Source organism: Doryrhamphus excisus, chromosome 20 (genome assembly GCF_030265055.1).
Source record: "Doryrhamphus excisus isolate RoL2022-K1 chromosome 20, RoL_Dexc_1.0, whole genome shotgun sequence".
In the NCBI taxonomy this organism is placed as follows: Eukaryota; Metazoa; Chordata; class Actinopteri; order Syngnathiformes; family Syngnathidae; genus Doryrhamphus; species Doryrhamphus excisus.
In genome coordinates this window covers 7,375,222-7,399,573 of record NC_080485.1, presented here as the reverse complement: position 1 = coordinate 7,399,573, position 24,352 = coordinate 7,375,222, and the positions used below count along the sequence as shown (strand labels likewise).

The following is a 24,352-nucleotide window of genomic DNA, read 5'->3' as shown; positions in this document are numbered from 1 at the left end:
TCACGACTGCAAATTCATTAATTCATTCATTTTCTACCACTTTTTCCTCACGAGGGTCGCGGGGGGTACTGGAGCTTATCCCAGCTGTCTTTGGGCGAGAGGCGGGGTACACCCTGGACTGGTCGCCAGCCAATCACAGGGCACATATAGACAAACAACCATTCACATGGAATGTGGGAGGAAACCGGACTACCCGGAGAAAACCCACACATGCACGGGGAGAACATGCAAACTCCACACAGAGATAGCCGAGGGTGGAATTGAACCCTGGTCTGCGCGCTAACCACTCGACCGCCGTGCCGCCCACAACTGCAAATTAAATAGAATAAAAAATTGGCGTAAATTGCCATTCGGCTAAGTAAGTTGGCTAGTCACTCATGGCTAGCTGGTGTTTACGTATATGCCGTAGCTAGTAGAAACACACAAAAGCAGTCCCAGAGAGACCATCCTAGCGAGGTGATGGTGGTGATGGTGCTGACGGTGGTGGACAACCACATTGTTAGCATTTGTTTGCAATGCTTTTCTAGGGTAACATACATTTACTACAGCAATATGTGTCCCAACAGAGTTGCATTAGTTAGTTACACATGTCAAACAAAAAAGTTGGTGATGTGCAAAGTTGACATCAGCCCGCCATGCCTATTACAGGATGTTCTTCATTTTTTTTGCATGGGATTGTTTTGACTATCATAGCAGTTTCATGCAGATCCGAAATGAAGACCGCGTCCAAGGGGGAACAAACTGTAATAAGATCCTGTGCATGCACAACAAATGTCAACCTAATAAGAGAAACGATAACATGCAAGTTTGAACAAGATTATTTTCATCAGGAAATGCTAGCAAGCTATTTACTGGCACTGTGGAAGTGCTTGTATGGTAAATAAATGGTTTTATAGGAATATAATAATATAATTAATCGTGAAGGTTGATGTATCGAAAACCGCCAAAGAAGTGGATGTGGCACACAAACAAATAAGAGCGAACAAACCCACAGAGATTAGTCCTTTGTGGGTGTGTGTGGGTGTGTGTATGTAAAATCCAAAATCTCCCCCTGGCTGCAGTGGTCCATGAGAAGAGAACGAGGAGGGAGAAAGGGGCTCAACCTCAGGAAAGTGGAGACAGATGTTTCTCCCCCTTGTCCAAATCACACCCCTCTTTCTCTCCTCTCCTTGTAAGCATTCCTGTCCAAACAGTGACATGTCTGCTTGTTCTGCAGCCCTGCTCTCTTTCAGCGGCCGCCCTGCCCCTCAGCGCATGCACTCCAAAACAGAAATTCCCCGACATTTGAGGGGGAAAAAAAAAAACAAAAGAAGGCGGAGGGACAGGGTGGTTGCGTTTTTTGGGCGTGTGGAGTTGTGGTGAAAGAGAGAAAAGAGTTCTCGCTGTGCGGTTAATAAGACATAGCCATTGGATGCCGTGGGAGTCCGGGCCGACCGGCCCAGCATGCCTTACGGCACGCAAGCCCAGACTAGCTCTTTGCCATCATGTGTACAAAACACGGCAACAATTAACAACTTTCTCCTTTCTTTCTCTTTCAGACACCAACGACTGCAGTCCCCACCCTTGGTAAGCCAAAACATTTCCTGCGGATTTGGATGTACCGTGTGTAAACACAGCGTCACGTGCCTGTCTCTGTAGCACACACTGGCATACAATACACTTTTATTCTTATTTTGCTCAACTCCTGGAGGCTGATTATTTCAAATATTATTTTCATTCATTCATTTTCTTACCACGAGGGGTGCTGGAGCTTATCCCAGCTTTCTTCAGGCGAGAGGCGGGGTACACCCTGGACTGGTGGCCAGCCAATCACAGGGCACATATAGACAAACAACCATTCACACTCACATTCATACCTTTTTAGAATTTAGAATTACTATTGCAACGATGCATCATCAGTAGGGTAAAACTAACCTGTCTCACGACGGTCTAATTAATCCCAGCTCACGTTCCCCATTAGTGGGTGAGCAATCCAATGCTTGGTGAATTCTGCTTCACAATGATCGGAAGAGCCAACATCGAACGATCAAAAAGCGCCGTCGCTATGAACGCTTGGCCGCCACAAGCCGACAATTTGGAGTCGCCAATTAACCTAGCATGTTTTTGGAATGTGGGAGGAAACGGGAGTACCCGGAGCGAGCGCCACACACAGATCGCCGAGGGTGGAATCGAACTCGGGTCTCCTAGCTGTGTGGCCTATGTGCTAACCCCTCACATGCAGCCTGTTATCATGTTTATTATAATGTTATCACACCTTTTCATTCATTAATTCATTTTATACCGCTTTTTCCTCACGGGGGTCGCGTGGGTTGCTGGAGCCTATCCCAGCTGTCTTCGAACGAGAGGCGGGATACACCCTGGACTGGTGGCCAGCCAATCACAGAGCACATATAGACAAACAACCATTCACACTCACATTCATACCTATGGACAATTTGGAGTCACCAATTAACCTAGCATGTTTTGAGAACATGTAAACTCCACACGGGTGGAATTGAACCCTGGTTTCCCAGCTGTGAGGTCTGCGCGCTAACCACTAGACCGCCGTGCCACCCACACCTTTTCAAAATATATGAATTAATATGGTTGAATACAGCCTATTAGTTTTTTTGTACTCGTTTGCCTAAATTGAGCAGTTCCAAGGATAAACATGGCTAAATGAACCAAAATACTAATATATGATATGATGATATGATATATAGTATTGTACACTAGTTAATAATGCTACTGTAATGTTCTATGAGACTCACAACATTCCGGAAACAACAGGCTTTGATTGAAGGTTTGAATTAGCTGACAACAGACAATAATCTGGCTGTAACCCACACCAAGCTAAAACTACTGTGAACCCGCAATGTCACTTCCTGTCCACCCCCCCACCCTGCTCCCCTGGCATGGGAACACATTTATAGCAACGAGTCTTATTTATGTCTTACTCTTTCTTTTGTTTACTACATTGGATATAAATGTAAAGTTATAATAATGTGATATATGGAATATGAAAATAAGTCATTGTCTTCTTTTCCAGCTACAACAGTGGAACCTGCGTTGATGGCGACAACTGGTACCGCTGTGAATGCGCCCCTGGCTTCGCAGGCCCAGACTGTCGGATCAGTGAGTATTAAAGCCATGCATCCTCTGTCCGCCCCACCCTTACCAGCGTTGCCCGTCCCTGATCCGCGGTTGAGCCATCACATATAGCGCAGGCGGCCTTCGGGACAGTCCCGGTCACTCCAAATGTCAGGTCTAGCCAGCCAATTATCTGGGCGTTGGGCTTGGGGCCAGGCCGAGCCATTTCGGTGTCATTCCACCAGGCCCCGCCGCTGTCCCCGGAGGAAACCGGCTTAGTGTGCCAACAGCTAATCAGCCATGCTCTCTGACACTGATTACGCAGATTGTTTTCCCTCTTAAAGGCTTTCAGATGGCCACATTCTTTCCCATTGCGAGTCCTTTGTTGTGCTAAGTCCAGCCTGTAGCTCCCGCATACCTGGGAGTGATGCTGCTTTTAATAAAGCTGAATTGATAGTACGGGGGGGCGGGGGGGGATTCGGTCACTTAAATGCAGTTTGCTTGTTTTTTATATTACCGCTGGTGCACCAATGTGTGCTGTGTAAAGGACATCTGACCTTTGTGAACTTAGCCAGAGAATTAAGAGTTGTTTGCCGACTGATTATCTCAGTGTTTGCATGCTGTCTGGATGTCCTCTTTATTCCTCTAAGGCAGGGGTCTGAAACTCAATTTACTTGGGGGCCACTGGAGCTCGGGTCTGGGTGAGACTGGGCTGCATCAGATTTCCCCCCCCCCCCAAAAAAAGAAAAAAAACGCATTTATTAAAAACAAAAAAAAATTAAAAAAAACTTCGCTTTGGTTCCAATTTTCTACAAGAAAAGCTCTGATAAAACATTCCACTGTTCTCAAATATCTTAATTTTTATTTTTCTACACAAAATAAGATGAAAAATAAATAAACAAATCAAGAATAAAGAAAATCAGTAATAAATAACTAAATATAATAATAATAATAATAATAATAATAAAACGGCAAATAATAAAAACTTAAGAAACCACATTTAGTTGGTGGGTAGACAAATTATTTTTTTCAGATTAAAATGAACAAAGCATTATTAGAGCCCTGTAGACATGACAAAACACGACTATAGTCACATTTATACTCTTTTTATTTACAACATATTGCGCAACTGCAGGGTCTTGAGACACATGCTAACTCGCAAACTACAGAGTTGGCGACCTAAACGATAGCCTTCAAGTTATTTCCTTTAAACTTAAATAGCCAAAAACTTACCACTTCCACACGGATAGGGAGGATAACTATTAACAGTTATTTAACCTTTAACATGAACATTAATCAAACGTAATAATTTTTTCTGGGTACATGATACCATACAGCATCCATATCAAACTTGCGCGGGCCGCACTAACATTAAACTTTCATATCAAGGCGGGGGCCGGCCGCATGTTTGAGACCCCTGCTCTAAGGAGCCTTTTCTCACCCCTTTGCAGACATAAACGAGTGCCAGTCCTCCCCTTGCTCCTTTGGCTCAACCTGTGTTGATGAAATTAATGGCTACCGCTGCCTGTGCCTGCCAGACAGAAGTGGACCACACTGTCAAGAAGGTACGTCACTCGAAACCCACAATGAAAATGATTACTATTTTTTTACGGCACATATTTATTCACCTTTTTTGTTAACAGTGACAAGAAAAGCCTGCTCTGTTAATGGTCATGTGATCCAAGATGGGGTCAAATGGGATGAAGACTGCAACACTTGCCACTGTTCCAACGGGAAAGTCGCGTGCACAAAGGTATGAAACAAGTGTCGGCGAGTGTGAATGTTGTCTATCGGGAACGCGTGTGAACAGCGACAGGATTAGACGCAGACTAAGAGCGGGCGTGAGGCTTCGTAAAAAGATCTCAGGTGGGGGGTGGGGGCCGCACCGCATGCTTGTCATGCGGTGCGGCTTTACTTCCATGGCGTCACATTCTCAAGCGTGATGATGTCGTTTGTTTTGGAAGGAAACACAATGGCACTGTTAGCAGTTGGTCATGCGCCAGTTCCACATCTCCCACACTCCACAGTGGAGAAGGATGAGTCATTTGATAACAGACGAGGGCTGAAGAGCCGCCGCCGTTCCCGTCTTAAGCATTAAATAAAACAATGGTGGCATTGACACGCCTCCCCTAAGGAGGAAATGTATCATGGGGGGGGGTGACGGAGAGGTGTTGGCAATATCCTCTTGACTTGGAAGTTATTCACGCCACTCTTATCTGTAATGGAGATTTATTTGACAACTTATTTTATTTTCGCTTGAAATTTTAACATGTTTTTACACGTGAGGTCTTTGGCACCTTTTTTTTTATTAAGAATGTAATATTGAATGCCAAAAAAAAAAGCCTGCACCTGCACAACAACGTGCCAAAATATGCAGTGGAACTGTGTTGGGGTGGTCTGAAACCAGTCAGTATCTGGGGTGACCACCATTTGCTTCAAATAACATAAGACCCTGGGGCAGAGCGTCCCAAAGATGCTTGCTGTCTTCAACATGCCGGCAATAAAATCTATGTTTATGAAATCGATTTTTATTTTCTCCAAATTCCGTTTTAATTTTTTTTTTTTAGAATTCAGTTTTTTACATTTTTTCTTTCTTTTTTTTTTTTTTTTTTTTTTTTTTTTTACAGTGTGTGTGCTTTTTCGGTATGTTTATGAAATTCTCCAAATTCTGTTTTAATTTTTTTTTTAGAATTCATTTATTTACATTTTCCTTTTTTTTTTTTTTTTTTTTACAGTGTGTGCTTTTTTGGTTAGTGAATAAAATGCATGTTAATTAAGTGCAAAAACACCTATAATTGAAATATTAACACATTGGAGTGTATGATAATAATGGGGGCCGATTTGAAGAATGATGATGTCATTACGGATAAATTTGATAATATTAAACAATGACTTAACGGTCTTTCATAACTTCCACTGATCTCACTTGTAAACTTTTAAATCTCACAGGAAGACATTTCACCAAATACTCCAAATACAAGCATTCCACAATGGGGGGGGGGGGCAAAACATTACTATAGTTAATCTTCAAACAGCTAAAATAATGCATAAGGCTAAAAATAACCAATTAGCTAAAAATGTCATCCAATACTTCTCTACAAGAGAGGAGAAATATGATCTCAGGGAAGAACTACATTTGAAACACTTATATGCTAGGACTACGTTATGCTAGCCATAGCATTTCAGTATGTGGAATCAAACTATGGAATGGATTGAGTAAGGACCTCAAACAATGCACAACGATGAGCCAATTCAAGAAACAATACAAGCAGTTGATGTTTGCTAAATACAAGGATGAAGAGTCTTGAACCAGTCATGATGTGCTATACATATCACTATATTGACACTTACTATGGTACCCATTATGTCATTGGATGGTTAAATGATCTGTTAATGGTAATGATGTAACCATATTTGGTTCCTGTTGTGAAGTCTCTTGTGTTGTGTTGTATTGTTAGCGCTCATTAAGACATAGAAGTGTAATGTAAACGTGAATGACATTAATGTCAAACATCATTGTGATCCCTTCAGATGTGGTGCGGTCCAATGTCATGCCACCTTGGCGCCAAAGGTCGAGGCGGGTGCCCTTCGGGCCAGAGCTGCATCCCCATCACGGAGGGCCACTGCTTTGTCAAGCCCTGTCTGGGCCTCGGGGAGTGCTGGCGCTCCAACCCTCCCCCGCCCACCACCAAATGCCACCCCAGCAGCTCCAATTACCAGGACAATAGCTGCGCCAACATCACCTTCACCTTCAACAAGGACATCCTATCTCGGGTGAGTCATCAAGAGATTGAGTTTGTAGGTTTTTTTTTTTTACTGAATGGGGTATTCCATTCAGTTTTAGGATCATATGGAGCCAACTTTGGTGACAATCGGAACATGACGGCGTTTAGGCGGTCGTACACGAGTCTGTGATCTCGAATTTAGCTTGGACAACAGGGGTCTCAAACACGGGGCCCGCGGGCCAAATGTGGCTCGCAGGACACTAGTTTGAGGCCCCCGCTTTGATATGAAAGTTTGTTAGTGCGGCCCGCGCAAGTTTGATATGGATGCTGTATGGTATCATGTACCCAGAAAAAATTATTACGTTTGATTAATATTCATGTTAAAGGTTAAATAACTGTTAATAGTTATCCTCCCTATCCGTGTGGAAGTGGTACGTTTTTGGCTATTTAAGTTTAAAGGAAATAACTTGAAGGCTACCGTTTAGGTCGCTAGCTCTCTAGTTTGCGAGTTAGCATGTGTCTCAAGACCCTGCAGTTGCCCAATATGTTGTAAATAAAAAGAGTGTAAATGTGACTATAGTCGTGTTTTGTCATGTCTACAGGGCTCTAATAATGCTTTGTTCATTTTAATCTGAAAAAAATAATTTGTCTACCCACCAACTATATGTGGTTTCTTAAGTTTTTATTATTTGCTGTTTTATTATTATTATTATATTTATTTATTACTGATTTGTTTTATTTATTTTTCATCTTATTTTGTGTAGAAAAATAAAAAGATATTTGAGAACAGTGGAATGTTTTATCAGAGCTTTTCTTGTAGAAAATTGGAACCAAAGCGAAGTTTAAAAAAAAAAAAAATGTTTTTAATAAATGCGTTTTTTGGGGTTTTTTTTTTTGGGAAAACCTGATGCGGCCCAGTCTCGCCCAGACCCGAGCTCCAGTGGCCTCCAAGTAAATAGAGTTTAAGACCCCTGTTGTAGAACATACTGCTAGACACATGCCAAACTCGTTTTTTAAAATCTCACCCCTCAATTAACCCTCCTGTTTTTGTATTTGCATTCATGTCGGCCTCATTTTTTTTCTTCCCCCGTGTGTGCAGAGCTTGACGGTGGAGAACGTATGTAACCAGCTGAGGCGCTTGTACGTGGTCAAGAATTTCTCCTTGGAGCATTCCGTGTCCATAACCTGCGACCCCTCGTTTTCAGCCAGCAACGAGATCCATGTCTGCATCGTGAGTTAACCTCCACCCACTTAGCGTCTTCGATTGTCAGCATCAAATTAAATCTATTTTTATGTGTGTTAGTCGACAGAGGACCATCGGTTGGACCGGAGTCCCGTAAAAGAGATCACAGAGCGGATCATCGACCTGGTTAGCAAACGTAACGGGAACAACACCATCATCGCCTCCATCGTGGAGGTGCGCGTGCCGAGGCCCAGCAAAACCGGTAAGAACCACAAGCAGCACGCGTGAGGTTTTCACGGTCATGCATACACACACACACACACACGCATGCGTCAAACAAATTCCACCCGCTGACGTGGGGCTGCTTTGTCATGTGGATGCAAAGGCTTTGTGTCGTTGCATTGGCTCGTAAGACTCCCACATGTCCGCCATTCATCAACAGGGTGACGGCTCAAAGAATCCCCTCCCCCCTCGCTCATGTCCCGGGGGTCAGGTTGCACTGGCGGGAGCGGCGATATATAAAAAGCTCGTGGATCCCACTGACTGTTAAATGTCTTCTGTCTCCAGACTACCTAGTGCCCCTCCTCAGCTCCATCTTCATCGTCCTCTGGGTCCTCCTGCTGGTCTCCATCTTGCTGTGGTGCATGCGTCGCCGGCGGAAACAAAGCAACCCGGGCGGCGCGTCGGCCGCCGGCTCCGAGGACAACACCACCAACAACGTGCGGGAGCAGCTGAACCAGATCAAGAACCCCATCGAGAAGCACGTGGGCCTCTCGGTGGCCATCAAAGACTACGAAAACAAGAACTCCATCATCGCCAAAATAAGGACAAATCACCCCGACGGGGATGAGGACGACAAGGAGAGGCACCTCCAGAAGGGCCGCTTTGCCAAACAGCCGGCGTACACGCTCGTGGAGCGGGATGAGAAGACGCCCATCTCCAGCCCCAACTCCACGTCCGGCAAACACCCAAATTGGACTAATAAACAGGACAACAGAGACTTGGAGACGGCAAACAGCATAAACAGGATGGACTACATAGTATAGCAGACAGCTGTGTTGCTGTGCAACCGAGCCTTAAAAACGCCTTCACACCCCCGGTGGTGGGTGGATGGATGAACCAGGGGAGCTTTGGCACGCCTCGTGGTGTCAACTGTCGTGTCAGTCGTGACCCCTGCAGTATTTTTCATATATTCCCTGTGTTAATTTAAGTTTTGACAAGCTGGCTTACACTGGCAGTGATGGTTGCTTTGGTTGGCTGGAAAAACACAAGGCACTGGTATACGTTTCACTGTAGAGCGTTTTAAGTTTACTCCGCTACATTTCAGTCCCAAGCCAAGCCCCGCCCCTTTCTTTCCTCCTTTTATCCGTTTGAATTTAGTGGACACATGGAATGGGCTCCTGGTGTAATTGTTGTACAATGACTTTTTTTGGAGAAAAAGTGCCTTTTTCAGCTTTAGACTTCAGCCACTGTCAAATGAGGAACAAAAAACAAAACAAAAAAAAAACAAGAAAAAAGATCAACTTTATTATTTATTTTTTGGGGGGGAGGGCGGGAGGTGGAAAGGGGGGGACGGGAGGGGTTCAGTGTCAGCGATGGCTGCCAATATGAAGAATTTATGTCGATTTAGAACATGTAGATATGTACATTTTTTTTATTAATCATTGTGTATATTTGATTTATTAATTTAATAATCAAGAGCCTTAAGATATCATTCCTTTTTTTATTTATATGTTTTGTCTAGTTTGAAGGTTTTGATAGCTGTGGAAGCTTACCATTTCTTTCAATGACTTTTCTCCCACCCCCTCCGTTGTGTTCTATAAAGCCAAATTTCACAATTTCAAAGAAAGGCCACTTTTGGCCTGAGACTTTTTTTTTTTATTATTATTATTTTTAAAACACATTTCAAATGTCATTTGTGATGCCAGGACCTTGACTGAAGGCAGGTAAGGATAGTAAAGGCTGCTTGCTGTGTGGGATGGACACGGTGGCAGACATATTGCTTGCCATCAGACAGTAAACAAGTAAGGGAACAAATTAAAAAAAAAAAAAAAGTCCTAAAGCAGCCTTAAAGTTTTACTGACACATTTCAACGGCTGTCGAGATCCACCAAGGCAGGTCATGTGATTTGGACAAACGATCGATTGATTGATTCCCATGCGCATTTGGTCAGCATGATATCATAAGCTAGACTGAGTACTTGAAGAGCAGTTTGGCGATGGGAACACTGTAGAACCACAATAAATACACTGCCTCCCTCGACAAAAGTCTGCATCCTTTTTGTGCACATTTCTTCTTTTAATGAGGCTCTTAAAAGACAAACATGCTTTTTATCTCATTTGCTAACGCTTTTGAGATCACAGCAAACACTTTTGTCCAAGTTTTGACTCGTTATGAACCTGAGAACAATGTGTTGATCTGGCAATATATTTTTTTGAAAGTTGTATTTATTAAATATTTTGTATGAAAAGAGAATTAAAGATGTCTTTTGTTCTGGAAAGTGTGTGAAATCGTTTTCTTAATGCAATCAAGTCAAATGTGTTTTGCCTTTCGGAAAGGTTTGAATGCTTTTATAGGTAATTACAGTGCATTGTTGCAAAATATCATTGGACTCAGTCAGTGAACGCATCTCAGCTTTGACATCGGTAGCCAAAGAATTATTAGTATGAAACATTTCATATAACTACACTTTTTTTCCCTTTAAAATGTTTTAATTTTTTTTTACAAACATTTCAACTTTCTTGGACCTTTTTTTCTTGTAAGACATCTTTATCCTTATTTACAATTTCTTTTACTCAACAAAATGAGTAAAAATTGTAACTCCGTTCTGTTTCCTCATATTATGGCTTTGAAATGTTTACAGCTGTTTTTTTTACTCTTTCAATACATTCATACATCGTTATGGTAATTTTTTTTCCTGTCTTTTTCATTTAATCTTATTTTTAAAACGTGCTAAAACATATTTTACAAACATTTCAACGTTCTTCTAGTAACTTTTTGCTTGCAATATTGTCTAATTCTCATATTTTTAAATGACATAATTTTTACCCAGCCTAACTTTCCTAAAATTGCAATGTCGTTTTGTTTCTCATATTACAACTATGAAAAAAAATTACATAGTATACTAGTCTTAATATTTCATTCATTCATTCATTTTCTACCGCTTTTTCCTCACGGGGGGTGCTGGAGCCTATCCCAGCTGTCTTTGGGCGAGAGGCGGGGTACACCCTGGACTGGTGGCCAGCCAATCACAGGGCACATATAGACAAACAACCATTCACACTCACATTCATACCTATGGACAATTTGGAGTCACCAATTAACCTAGCATGTTTTTGGAATGTGGGAGGAAACCGGAGTACCCGGAGAAAACCCACGCATGCACGGGGAGAACATGCAAACTCCACACAGAGATGGCCGAGGGTGGAATTGAACCCTGGTCTCCTAGCGGTGAGGTCTGCGCACTAACCACTAGACCGCCGTGCCGCCCTTAATATTTGAATTCAATGCAATTTCTTTAAATAATGACTTTATTTGGTTAACATTCAATCGTTAATCTTGTAAAATGACTATTTTTTATTTTAATTCTGTACACAGTGGATCCCCACACATGATGGTGATTCAGCATTCACAAATTCGCAAATTTGTTGATTTTTTTTTACTGGAGAAAACACACCTCATTCACCGTGTACTAAGTGATACATTAGTAATATTTCAGGAAAAACGGACAAACACATGTACTGTTGAAAAACCCTGAACAACTGAAATATATACCGACTTGCTTTGGACTCTCTCTGCAGAGTGCCATAGGTAAGTTTACTTTTAATTTCATTATGGGTTACGATTTGGAGCTTTTTATATAAGACTCAGCTTAATGCAATTATATCGTCATGTAATGATACATCCCCAAAATATTGTGGTACATGCTAAAGTCCACATCGCCCAACCCTACCTAGAACACCCCATAGGTATGTGATGTGATCCATCTGTGTAGTGTAAGGACCATACCTTTTCAACCCAGGAAATCCCGTATATCCTGGTGTCTTCCTGTGTCCCGTATTTTTCACATCCATGAAAAAAAAAAAAAGTCCGGAGGCAGCACAGCTTCCAGTCTGCTCGGCCTCATCATCTGCAACACTCAGACAATGGCGACCACACGTGAGCGAGACTAGAGATGGAGATAGATGAACATGAAGAAATGAACAAATATGTGTAACTATCTAAGACTAATTACAAATGCTTTTAGTACAATTTGTTACAACAATTTTAATAATAACTCAGACACTCACATTCATTGCAAATGTTGAGGAAACCGTCAACATCAAGCTAGCAGGCGTGTCTGGAGGGGGGGGGAAGTGAGCTGTGTGTTAAAAAAAAAATTCCCTGGTAGCCTTGGAATGTAACTCCGGCAAAAAACGGGGACCTACTGCATTTCTTCCTTTCTCTGATTTGGCTTCTGGATGCTACTCAGCTCAGATTACATCAGCTCCGTGTGAGGAAGCCACCACTGATCTGATGGTTTGTGTCGCTGGACAGACTGCTGAGAGCGTCAGGCTTCTCCACTGTGTGAGCGAGACATGAAGCAGATCTCCATCATATATCACCGTGCTTGCTTCCAAGTGACCAACAGGCAATTTATGGGCCTGTCAAAAAACGCAGAGAATTTCTTCCCTGGGAAAACAGATTTATTCAGATCATAAAACGTCTGCCCAGTAAAAGCAAGGTTTATTAAAAGGATATTATGGAGTGACATGTCATCAAGTAGAGCATCATGGCTTTTGAATGAGACTCGAGCTGATAATTGAATATCAGCGAGGTGTTAAGGCCAATGTGCTGATGAAACCATGACAGACTGGAACAGCATCTCTTGATGATGCTACCGTGTCAACATGCTATGCTAGCGCCAAATAAAACATCCCGTATTTCAGTTGTGTGCATTACATACTGTTTCACAGTAAAAAAAAAAACAAAACAAAAAAAAAAAAAACTTAGACGGGGCGGCACGGCGGTCGAGTGGTTCGCGCGCAGACCTCATAGCTAGGAGACCAGGGTTCAATTCCACCCTCGGCCATCTCTGTGTGGAGTTTGCATGTTCTCCCCGTGCATGCGTGGGTTTTCTCCGGGTACTCCGGTTTCCTTCCACATTCCAAAAACATGCTAGGTTAATTGGCGACTCCAAATTGTCCATAGGTATGAATGTGAGTGTGAATGGTTGTTTGTCTATATGTGCCCTGTGATTGGCTGGCGACCAGTCCAGGGTGTACCCCGCCTCTCGCCCAAAGACAGCTGGGATAGGCTCCAGCACCCCCGCGACCCTCGTTAGGAAAAAGCGGGAGAAAATGAATGAATGAAAACTTAGACATCGGTTCAATTTATCAAAAAAAAAATGATCGTCCATGAGAAGTACGACGCACTGGGAAACATTGCTTAAAACAAGACTAATATGGACACAGGAGTTCAGAACCTGCAGCTAATATTCATTCATTCATTCATTTTCTGCCGCTTTTCCTCATGAGTGTTGTTGGTTGTGCTGGAGCCTATCCCAGCTGTATTCAGGCGAGAGGCGGGGTACACCCTGGACTGGTCGCCAGCCAATCACAGGGCACATATAGACAAACAACCATTCACACTCACATTCATACCTATGGACAATTTGGAGTCGCCAATTAACCTAGCATGTTTTTGGAATGTGGGAGGAAACCGGAGTACCCGGAGAAAACCCACGCATGCACGGGAAGAACATGCAAACTCCACACAGGAATTGAACCCTGGTCTCCTAGCTGTAAGGTCTGTGCGTGCAGCTAATATATTCAGTGAAAATAATGATCATTATACTTCCCATATTCAGTCAATAATTTAAAGCCAAAGCTGTGCATGAATGAAAATAAAGTATGAATGAGAAATCAAAACAAGCCGTATAGATGAAGTCAATCTGGAAACAGCCATCAATCACACCAGAGCTTCGGCGAAGAAAGCGGACACTTTTCAGACACGTAGGAGCCAGGATTTCAGACTGAAAGCTATGACGTACTGCATGGCTCCTGCCTGTCTGAAATCCCCAATCTTTAACACAAAACCCGAGTCTAAACTCCAATTAAGGGTTTTTGACTTTCATTTGCAAGCCTCTCTTGACCACCACTACTTATGGGTGGAGGCGAAGTCTGTTTCAAGTATTTGACAAAGCATAACTCAAAAACGTTCATGTATCAATTATGTGTTCTGCGCTGGATCTGCATGTGTGGCTTTGTGTGAAAAGAATAGTAATTGTAGTAAAAAAGCCATGTGGGCGTACGTATGCGGGGGTGGGGGGATTGGGGGGTTGACTGCTTGACACAATTTCATTTCTATCTCTATGGCGTCAGGCATCTTTACTGTAGCTCGTCTTGTCCCCCTCAGGACCTCTTCTGTCGCCGTAATCTGGAGGTTCTGGGCACATTTTGACTTCCCTCCTCCCCGTGTGTGGATCTGGAACCAATAGAGGAGCCCGAGGATGCAAGCTTGACAGATAGGCCCCTCAGACTTGTGGCCAGCCTGTTTTGGTTTGTCTGTGCTGTGTTATTGCTTATGAGGGGGAGCCTCTGGTCCCGTTTCCCTGGAGTAAGCAGCTCCACTTCCACTGTGGTTTTCTTGGAGACTGGGAAAGCCGTGGACTCTGCCTCTGTTTCATGTGGAGGAAGGGGCGGCAGAGGAAGACGGTCCTGTTCGGGTATTTGTGTGAAGCTCTCGATAGAGTGAGTTTGCACTGTGTTCGGAGGTCTCTTGAGGCCGGTCCTCTTGGCCTTCTGTGGGCGAGGGTCTTCTCCTGCGTTGCTGGGTTTAGACCTCTTGCTGTGCCTGGTTTTCGGACTGATTTCATGCGGGAAGACGCCTTCTGAGGCCACGTTTGGGTCGATGCTTTCTGGAGGTTCCTGCTGATAGGTCCAGCCCTCATTCTGAGACGCAGCATCGGAGCATAGTACTTGCTGCTCAATGTTTGGAAGGTTGGACACACTTTCCTTGGGGTTTGTTTCTGACTCCTCGACTCTTTGCTCAGTTTGCTGCTCCCCCACACCGGGATCCCAGTGCTCTTGCTGGACACTCGCTTTCTTGGCTCTGATTAAGACAAGCAGATACTCGAGCATCCTGTCTGACTGGAAGGGTCGGAAAGTTCTGTATTAGATCATACTTACATCTTTTGAAGACCGGTCTTCTTTATTTTTGTGGCGCAGTTGAAAGACTCTTGGATTTCTCCCTCTCTGGAAAAATATTCGGATCTGCTTTGTTCGCTCAGCTCGGTCTAGAGAGGACAAACACAATCCGTGTAAACAAAAAATATTATCCCTGGCATCCATCGGAAGGGTTTGGCTCCACGGCAGAAAGCTGTCATCTTCTGGCGCTGTCAAACAGTATGCGATAGAATCAGTGAAACAAATTAGAACTCATTTCCATCGGGTCTAGCTCCAAAATACTGCATTATAAAGGACATTTATTCTGATTATTGCCTAGGAATTGTGTGGAAAGTGACATTGTGCAACTGAAAAATGCAACTGGTCAAACAGTAACAACAACTACAAGAAAATAAAGCACAAATAAATTGCCCATATTCAATTAAGCCCCCAATGATGCATACTGGCCAAATGCTCATTTGGTGAATGTGAATGTTTTAAATGGAAATGGCACAATTAAGTGTCTAAAGAGTGAGATTTTAATGAAATATTAATTTCAACAACAATATCATGCACCATACCCATCTTAGCTGCTGAGAGCAGGCTACTATAGATTGTGGACGCGAAAACTACGGCCCATGGACACGCCTAGTGGTTGTATCCGGCCCACAGGATGCTTCCCAAGTACAGTAAACCTCGGATATATCGGATTCAATTGTTCCCACTGGTTTTGTCCGATATAAGCGAAATCCGTTATATGCGTATACCGGAAAATGTCCGTTTTACGCATATATCGGATTTATATATATATGCGTAAATCGGATTTTATCCGTTATAAAAAGGCACTTCCTTGACTATGTTTCCATTGTACCTGGACTGGGCAATGAAAAGAGACGTAAGGTAATGAGAATTGAACTTTATTGGACTCTGAGCATAACAAATTGTTAATTAAGCTAGGCCCTGTTACGCCCGTCAGGCCTACGTTATTTCCAATAGTGAGGTTAAGATCTCATTCACTGCTGTGCTAGTATTATTGACGTCACTCACTTTTATATTTGTCCTAAATCTGGAGCCAGGAGAAAGACAATAGCCAGTGACATCAACAAGATTAGCATAACGATGCGGCCATCCGATATATGCGAGGGAAATTTAATGGAAATGCATTGGAACGGGACTGGAGATTTTGTCCGAAATAGGCGAAATCCGTTATAAAAAATCTGATATATGCAATGAATTTTTATTGGAAATGCATTACAGAAAAATCTGTTCTTTTTTATCTGTCCGTTGTGAGCAAATTTCCGATATATCCGAGTCCGATATATCCGAGGTTTACTGTATTTAATATAAAACTTCAAAATATCGGCCGGCAACGCTACTGTGAAGACATTGTGTCACATTGGAAATAGTCACAGAATTTGAGACAGCCTATGTTTTTTTATGCAGTGATCCAGACTACTACTTCCACTAAACCAGGGGTCAGCAACCCACGGGTCTGGAGCCACATGCAGATCTCCAGCCTCATTGTTGTGCCTTCTTTCACAGAGCACAGTGGGTTTTTTTTCCCAACACCAAACAATGCACCATGAGCATTTTCAAAAAGAATGTGAACTGTCTGACTCACAGCAAGTTAATGAATGCACCTAAACTGCATTCTGACTGTTGATTGGATGAACAAAGGAAATGGAGGTAGACTAGTGTATACAGTGAGGATCACTGGGTACAAAAAAGGTGACGGAGTTTTGAGTTGAGTCTGAAGCAAGTTACGGCGCAGGAAAATAAAAGAAGGGGCATAGCAAGCATGCTGTTGCTATGGGTTTGGAGCCTGTGACATCACCAAGGTGGTGACTCCGCAAGAGGCAGATAGTATTGCATTGACTGCTTATGACTACTGTGAGGAGGGGCGGACTTCCCGGAGGCAATCGCAGAACAATACGTGCTTTTGCTAAGTCACCAACTAGCCAACATTTTTTGTTACTTGCTTTTGCGAAATAAGCACAAATATGTGCCCTGCGATTGGCTGGCGACCAGTCCAGGGTGTACCCCGCACTCTCGCCTGAAGACAGCTGGGATAGGCTCCAGCACCCCCGCGACCCTCGTGAGGATAAGCGGTAGAAAATGAATGAATGAATGAATGAATGAATGACAACGCTGAGCTGCACATGAGATCGGAAGGAGTGGGGCAGCCATTCACATATGGGGAATGCATGAAAGAATCTTTCATAAAAATACCAGCGCACCCATCACTCTCACGCCACTCGCAACTTCACTTTGAACGCCCCATTTACAGCAATGTCCAGCTGTTCCAGGAGTTCTTTTGTTAATCCTCCTGGAATGATGGCAAGCTCCGAATTCATTTGCGTCACTTGGTTTTTCATAGAGATGGGCTCAATGTTGTTTTGCAGCATACCGGTAGTATACCTACTGGAGGTGTGGCGGAGGTAAGCGTACATGTTAACGTAATGTTCTCTGATTGCTTTATCGTTGCCAGCGTACGTACTATATGTATTATGTATTGTTATCTGATTGGCTTATCGCTGCTTTTGTACGTTTTACGTCCCTTTGTTCCTGAGTCAGACAGTCAATCAAGCAGAGCGCTCATAAAAAGCACAACATTTTTACAGATTTTGGGCACGCTGTCGATTCTTCCGAAAATTAAATACTTTTAAGTGAGCCTTATAGTGCGGAAAATACACTAAAATCTTTCCCAACTGTGGAATGTGTTGACATTTTTTTTTTTTTTTTTACTGAAAGAGAAGGCGAAATGGCTCTTTTGATGCTAAAGTTTGCAGACTCTTGCCTTACACAAAATCAGACACAACAACACAAACAGTATGGGACACACATTGTAACTTGGCATGGGCGGTTGGTTACCAGTTTGAAATGAACAATTCATCCAGCCATCCATTTTTTATGCCACTTATCCTCATTAGGGTCACAGGGGTACGCTGGAGCATTTGCCAGCTGACTTTGGCCGAGAGGCAGGGTACACCCTGGACTGGTCCATGAACAATTCAATGAACATCCAAGCATCAGTTAGCATAATTGAATTTGGATCAAACAAACAAACAAACCATTGCATTTCCATGCCGACATCCACAACCCAATTATGGCTAAAACACTCATAATTCCGATCATTGTTATTTGTTAAATTAACTGGTAAAATGATTGATCCAAGATGAGCAAAGCCAATGTGGTGAGCTTTAGCCTCCAACAGTCTCCAAACACATCAGAAGAAAAATCAAATTTTTCGAACATGACAGTGACAGCTCATGGAGGAAGGAGAATGTGACCACAAGTGAGCAAACTGGGGAATCGCAGCTTTGCACTAAAAAAAGACCTTGCGACTGCACGCTGATGTTGTGTGCTGGACTGAGTGCAGACGCCACACTGGGGGAGGAGAATGGGGCTGGCGAGGGGGGGAAGGTGCAGACGCCAAGAAACAAGGGGACAAGATAAGAGAACAAAAAGAGTGAAAAAGTGAGTGTTTAGAAAGGGAAACAAAACAAAAGGAGATGCACCCCCATGAGTCCTACCACCTGATCAACACAAGCTCGCCATCAAGCCCACTAACAAAAGAATCCACACACAGGAAGTGCTCCACAGGCAGCTCTTTGTGTACAGATCGAATCATGGAGTGTAGGCAGAAGTTCACCCTTCTTACTCTCTGTGTTACACCGAGCTACGACTGGTTTCTAAGTCAGGACAATGACCCAAATACAAACACATCCCCACCCACCAGCGCAGCAACAACAATTCTGAGAAAGATGTGGGTAGCAGCCATTTGCATTGCAATGCCTTGATATGCGCTCTCTTCTGTTTACTATGAATAAATGCTGTTTGAAAATGAACTTGAAAGAAAAAACAACATGAAGTCGATGGGAGGTACTCTGAGAACTGTTTTAATACTCGTCTGTTCCTGTCGGCGTAACTTCAAAAGAGTAAAGTCAAAAGTGAAAGACCAGAGAGGAAGGAAAGAGAGGAAGATATTGGATATTTATAGATATAGATACAGAGACAGAAAATGAGACTGGGAGGACGCTGACTGATGATGCTTCATCACCAGGGGTTTACAAGAGTCGGGAACCGCAACCGGAAAAGGAAGTGGACGAATAACAAAAAGCAGAAGAGTTCATGAATGAACATTATAATTATCTTAATGAGCAGAAAAGCATACGTTATGGCCTCGTCTTGTAACAAACAAGGTGTAGTTTTAATAAGTGGAATACACCCTATGGAAATAGCAAAGGTGCTTCATAAACAAACTCTCTCCGTTCCACAGAGAAAACCAGTGAGTGCATTCCACAGCAGGAGCTACGCAACAAACAGGACGGAACATCTGGATTGCAGAAAATTGAGATAAGTCTGGAAAAAGGGCACAAGGGCAGAGGAGAATGAATCACTTGATTGAAAAGGAAAGCAGCAAAGTGTAATAGCTTAAACTAAGTCTGGATGACTCATTGAAACAACTTCAAAAAAGGGAGCAAACAACACAAAGCCTTTTATATCTCAGATAAGGCATGCGATAGAGAGTGTGTTGCTTATCTCTTAATGTAAAAGTAGTGCACAGTTGGGCAATACTCTTTGAGGAGTTTTAAATGACACATGCCCTTAGTAATCAGAAACATGGGGTATTTATTTAATTTGGAAGTACACGTTCAACACAGCTAAATATATTAACAAAAAACACATTTAAAGCTAACGCAAAACATGCAGAAACAATGCAAAATAATTATAAATGACAATGGATGGACTTTATTGTGGATGTGGACTTCTCGTACAACCTTCATTCATTCATTTTCTACCGCTTTTTCCTCACGAGGGTCGCGGGGGTGCTGGAGCCTATCCCAGCTGTCTTCGGGCAAGATGCGGGGTACACCCTGGACTGGTCGCCAGCCAATCACATGGCACATATAGACAAACAACCATTCACACTCACATTCATACCTATGGACAATTTAGAGTCGCCAATTAACCTAGCATGTTTTTGGAATGTGGGAGGAAACCGGAGTACCCGGAGAAAAGCCACGCATGCACGGGGAGAACATGCAAACTCCACACAGAGATAGCCGAGGGTGGAATTGAACCCTGGTCTCCTAGCTGTGAGGTCTGCACGCTTTCTCGTACAACCTGCCGAGATTATTTCTTATTTAACAAATTGCTGCCACGTAAAACTTTATTTGGCTCCATGACAGGTCATTAATTTGGTATGGGAGATATTGCACAAAAACAGTGACAGTGTAAAAAAACAGATGCAAAATTTTTGATTTACAGTAAACCTCGGATATATCGGATTCAATTGCTCCCACTGGTTTTGTCCGATATAAGCGAAATCCGTTATATGCGTATACCGGAAAATGTCCGTTTTACGCATATATCGGATTTATATCCGGTATATGCGTAAATCGGATTTTATCCGTTATAAAAAGGCACTTCCTTGACTATGTTTCCAATGTACCTGGACGCACAGGCAACGCTGCAAATGACGTCGTATAGCGGCCTGTCACAATTCGGCGAATCGGAGCGCCACGATGCGGCCATCTGATATATGCGAGGGAAATTTAATGGAAATGCATTGGAACGGGACTGGAGATTTTGTCCGAAATAGGCGAAATCCATTATAAAAAATCCGATATATGCAATGAATTTTTATTGGAAATGCATTACAGAAAAATTGGTTCTTTTTTATCTGTCTGTTGTGAGCGAATTTCCGATATATATCCGAGTCCAATATATCCGAGGTTTACTGTATTTATTTTTTTGCCACAAACTGCAGCGTACGAAAACCGAGGTTGACTGTATTACTTTGATTAAAGTAATGAGAAGCAGGCAAGAAGGAAAAACAGAAATCCGTCAAACACAATTACATACACGCACACAAATCCCCAAACAACTGCAGTTTTGAAAATCGAATTATTTCTTTTCATCTGAAAGGCTTTATAGTGGCACGGCTAAGTATACAAAAGCCTTAAATTGGCACTAAGAAAAACATAACAGAAAATACCTCCTGCAGAGAAACAAGTCCACAAACTCCAGCCCTCACCCTATTGACAAAATACCCTGTTTGTCTAAGCTTACCACATCTAACCCTGCAACAAAGTCAACGAACATGCATGGGCATGGACGTGGTGAAAATTGAAGACAGTTCTTATCCCTTGAACAATGAGTGAGGATTGTGGATACACCCAGATTGTAAGGATTAACGTACGCTGAACAGTACGGGCTCACATAACCAAAGCAACTCTTTGACAGGGTGAAACGAGGGGACAGAACCACGTGTCGTGTAGTCGTGCACACTCGGCCCAGGTGGAGGGGAGAGCTAGCATGCTCCAGTCCCTTGGGAAAGTTGCGGCTGTTGTGAGCTGGGAAGAACTGAGGCGTGCTGAGGTGATGAGTAAACACACAGGCCCGTCCAGAGCACAGAAGAAGTGGGGGGGGGGGGGGACTGGAAACACATCTGTTCTGCCTTTGATCCAAACTTCTGCAGCCCAGCACGCCACTCACCTCAGTTGCCCACTCTGCGCCTGACTAGAAAACAACGGCCACGATCCTAAAACACTTGCTCTTCCTTCCCATGCTGCCCTCCCCATGCTGGTGCTGACTCACCATAGGAGCAACTCTTTAAACTGGATTTGACTGTAGAAAGGTCAAGGGAATCTCTTTTCCATCTAAATAGCTCCACCTCTACTCAAACCTGCTTCATAGCTGAACAATATATAATTACCCCTGGGATGGGTTGGGTTCTACTCAACACATTCAGGCATGACACACATAATAGTAACAGCTAAAATACCTGTCAAAGTCTGAACATAATTTTCATATCAAAGTCAAACGTCAGCATTGTCAACCATTAAGTATTATGTTTAAGCCAGCAGTCAGGAAGTTAGCACTGTTGCTAGGTGAGAAACACCCCTCTTTTTTTCCATTCATTATAACAGCTATTCATTCATTCGTTCATTTTCTGCAGCTTTTTCCTCACCAGGGTCGCGGGGGTGCAGGAGCCTATCCCAGCTGTCTTCGGGCGAGAGGCGGGGTACACCCTGGACTGGTCGCCAGCCAATCATAGGGCACATATAGACAAACAACCATTCACACTCACATTCATACCTATGGACAATTTGGAGTCACCAATTAACCTAGCATGTTTGTGGAATGTGGGAGGAAACCGGAGTACCCGGAGAAAACCCACGCAGGAGAACATGCAAACTCCACACAGAGATGGCCGAATTGGAATTGAACCCTGGTCTCCTAGTTGTGAGGTCTGCGAGCTAACCACTCGACCGCCGTGCCGCCCTTATAACAGCTAACTATACCCAATTGCCTGCCTTCCAAGCAGATCAAATTCCTGCTTTACTATAATTACGGTAGATATATTGAGACACAGCCAGATTTCAAAATTATCAATGAACTTATCAAAACAAACATTGTTTTTTGTAATTCGGTTTTCAACAAAAATCTTCACCAAAAATCTCCTACACTGACTCAGTTTTCATACAATATAGTGTGGAATAAACTGCTGCACATTGACCTGTTGACAACATTGTTTGTTTATACAGCCATCTTGGATTACATACCTAACGCCAAATCGTGCATTAAATAGCTTAAACCAGTGGATCCCAATTTTTTACGGTGACGTACGCCTTCAAACATTTGACATGAAGCCATGTACATCCTACTGCTGCACACATAATAGACTTAGACTTCCTTTATTGTCATTACACAAAAACACAGCAGTGAAATTGCCAACGAAATGTCGTTGCCTGGCTCCCAAAACAACAAAAGGAAAGAGACTTAAATTAAGAGCTAAATATGAGTGCAGTCGAGAATAAATAATAATAATAAAAATAAACATTATGTTACTTTTTTGTCCACACAGGATGGATATGGTTTAAGTCCGCATATTGATTTCATACCCAATTGAAGGGGAAAGCTTAACAATCATGACAAAGCAGTATCAGTCTTACCAGTATCAGTAAAGCAGTCTTATGGAACGGCTGCACGGTGGACCGAGTGGTTAGCACACCGGACCCGAGTTCAATTCCACCCTCGGCCATGTGGAGTTTGCATGTTCTGTTAGTTCTGTTCTGTTCTGTTAGTGTGGTTGTTTGTCTATATGTGCCCTGTGATTGGCTGGCGACCAGTCTAGGGTGTACCCTGCCTCTCGCCCGAAGACAGCTGGGATAGGCTCCAGCACCCCCGTGACCGGGCGGTAAGCGGGTGGTGCTGTAGAAAGCGGTAGAAAATTAATGATGGGATCGATGGGATCAGTGCCTTGCCTAAGTGCAACTGGAAGGGCTCGGCAAGGAACAGTGCCAACTTGTGGGAGGCCCGCAAAAGAACGAACAACTGGTTAGGTGTGGGAGTGAGAAAATTGCTTCATCTGTCACCTCAAAAAATAAAACTCTGACCTTTAGGCCTGTCACGATAATCAATAAATCAATTAATCGCACAATACATAAAAATGAAGTCAACGATTTTGCTGGCCTCGATATATTCAGGTGTGAATTTTGTTTTCCTCCTCTCGCTCGGCCAAACTGGATGACAAGAGGTTCACTCTGTGCATCTGTATCAACACCTGTGCGTGTTGGATCGATAGCAGAATGAAAAGAGCGAGTGAACCCTCTTGGCAGTCATTCAGTCTCTGAATGACTGAGTATGCACTTGTTAGCTGTGTGTGTTGTGTTCTACATGATCAAATACTTTCTTCTTGCCTGTTGAGTATCTGATGTCAACTTCAGCATTTTGCTGCATCCAAATAATGTACTCCACACCCTTGAGGTGCCAGAGGTCCCCCCCCCCCCCCAGTTTCGACTTACTATATCAAAAGGTTGTATCTTGAAAATGGTTAGAGATAGAGGCATACTGTCAATGAGAAAAATCATCAGTATGACCCAAGGTTTGTGATGGGAGTAAATTTACTCATGTAGAGCATAATATAACTTGGCTTGTGGGGCTATGGCTGCCTCTAGTACACGGTATCGCTGAAAGTGTATTAACCACTACACTTTGCATAAAACCACTCCCACAAATGTAGTTTAAAGTTAGAGATCTCCTGCTGAATTGGCTATTGGCTCCATATTTGCTGAAATGGCTTGTTAAATTCAGCAATTTTGCTTGCCACAATTGTGCGATTTTGGTGCTTAAAGGGTTAACCGTTATTATCATTACACTAATGAAAAAAAATGTTTCACAATAATATCGTTTATAGGCAATAATCTGTGGAACAATTATCG

General features: G+C 43.1%; 2 protein-coding genes across 2 annotated transcripts in view; one reads left to right on the top strand and one right to left on the bottom strand.

The window, feature by feature from the left end:
* jag1b (jagged canonical Notch ligand 1b) overlaps nucleotides 1-9,516 on the top strand; it is a 31,147-nt gene extending 21,631 nt beyond the window's left edge. Inside the window, exons 19-26 of the mRNA XM_058058512.1 lie at nucleotides 1,539-1,566; nucleotides 3,029-3,114; nucleotides 4,521-4,634; nucleotides 4,713-4,822; nucleotides 6,601-6,843; nucleotides 7,894-8,025; nucleotides 8,098-8,239; nucleotides 8,545-9,516. Of these exons, the coding sequence (XP_057914495.1) occupies nucleotides 1,539-1,566; nucleotides 3,029-3,114; nucleotides 4,521-4,634; nucleotides 4,713-4,822; nucleotides 6,601-6,843; nucleotides 7,894-8,025; nucleotides 8,098-8,239; nucleotides 8,545-9,023 (1,334 nt within the window). The 3' untranslated portion in view covers nucleotides 9,024-9,516. The remainder of the gene's footprint in view (nucleotides 1-1,538; nucleotides 1,567-3,028; nucleotides 3,115-4,520; nucleotides 4,635-4,712; nucleotides 4,823-6,600; nucleotides 6,844-7,893; nucleotides 8,026-8,097; nucleotides 8,240-8,544) is intronic.
* Nucleotides 9,517-13,733: 4,217 nt separating this feature from the next.
* Nucleotides 13,734-24,352, bottom strand: part of slx4ip (SLX4 interacting protein) — a 36,144-nt gene continuing 25,525 nt past the window's right edge. Inside the window, exons 6-7 of the mRNA XM_058058917.1 lie at nucleotides 15,147-15,253; nucleotides 13,734-15,069 (exon numbers count right to left, since the gene is read on the bottom strand). Of these exons, the coding sequence (XP_057914900.1) occupies nucleotides 14,370-15,069; nucleotides 15,147-15,253 (807 nt within the window). The 3' untranslated portion in view covers nucleotides 13,734-14,369. The remainder of the gene's footprint in view (nucleotides 15,070-15,146; nucleotides 15,254-24,352) is intronic.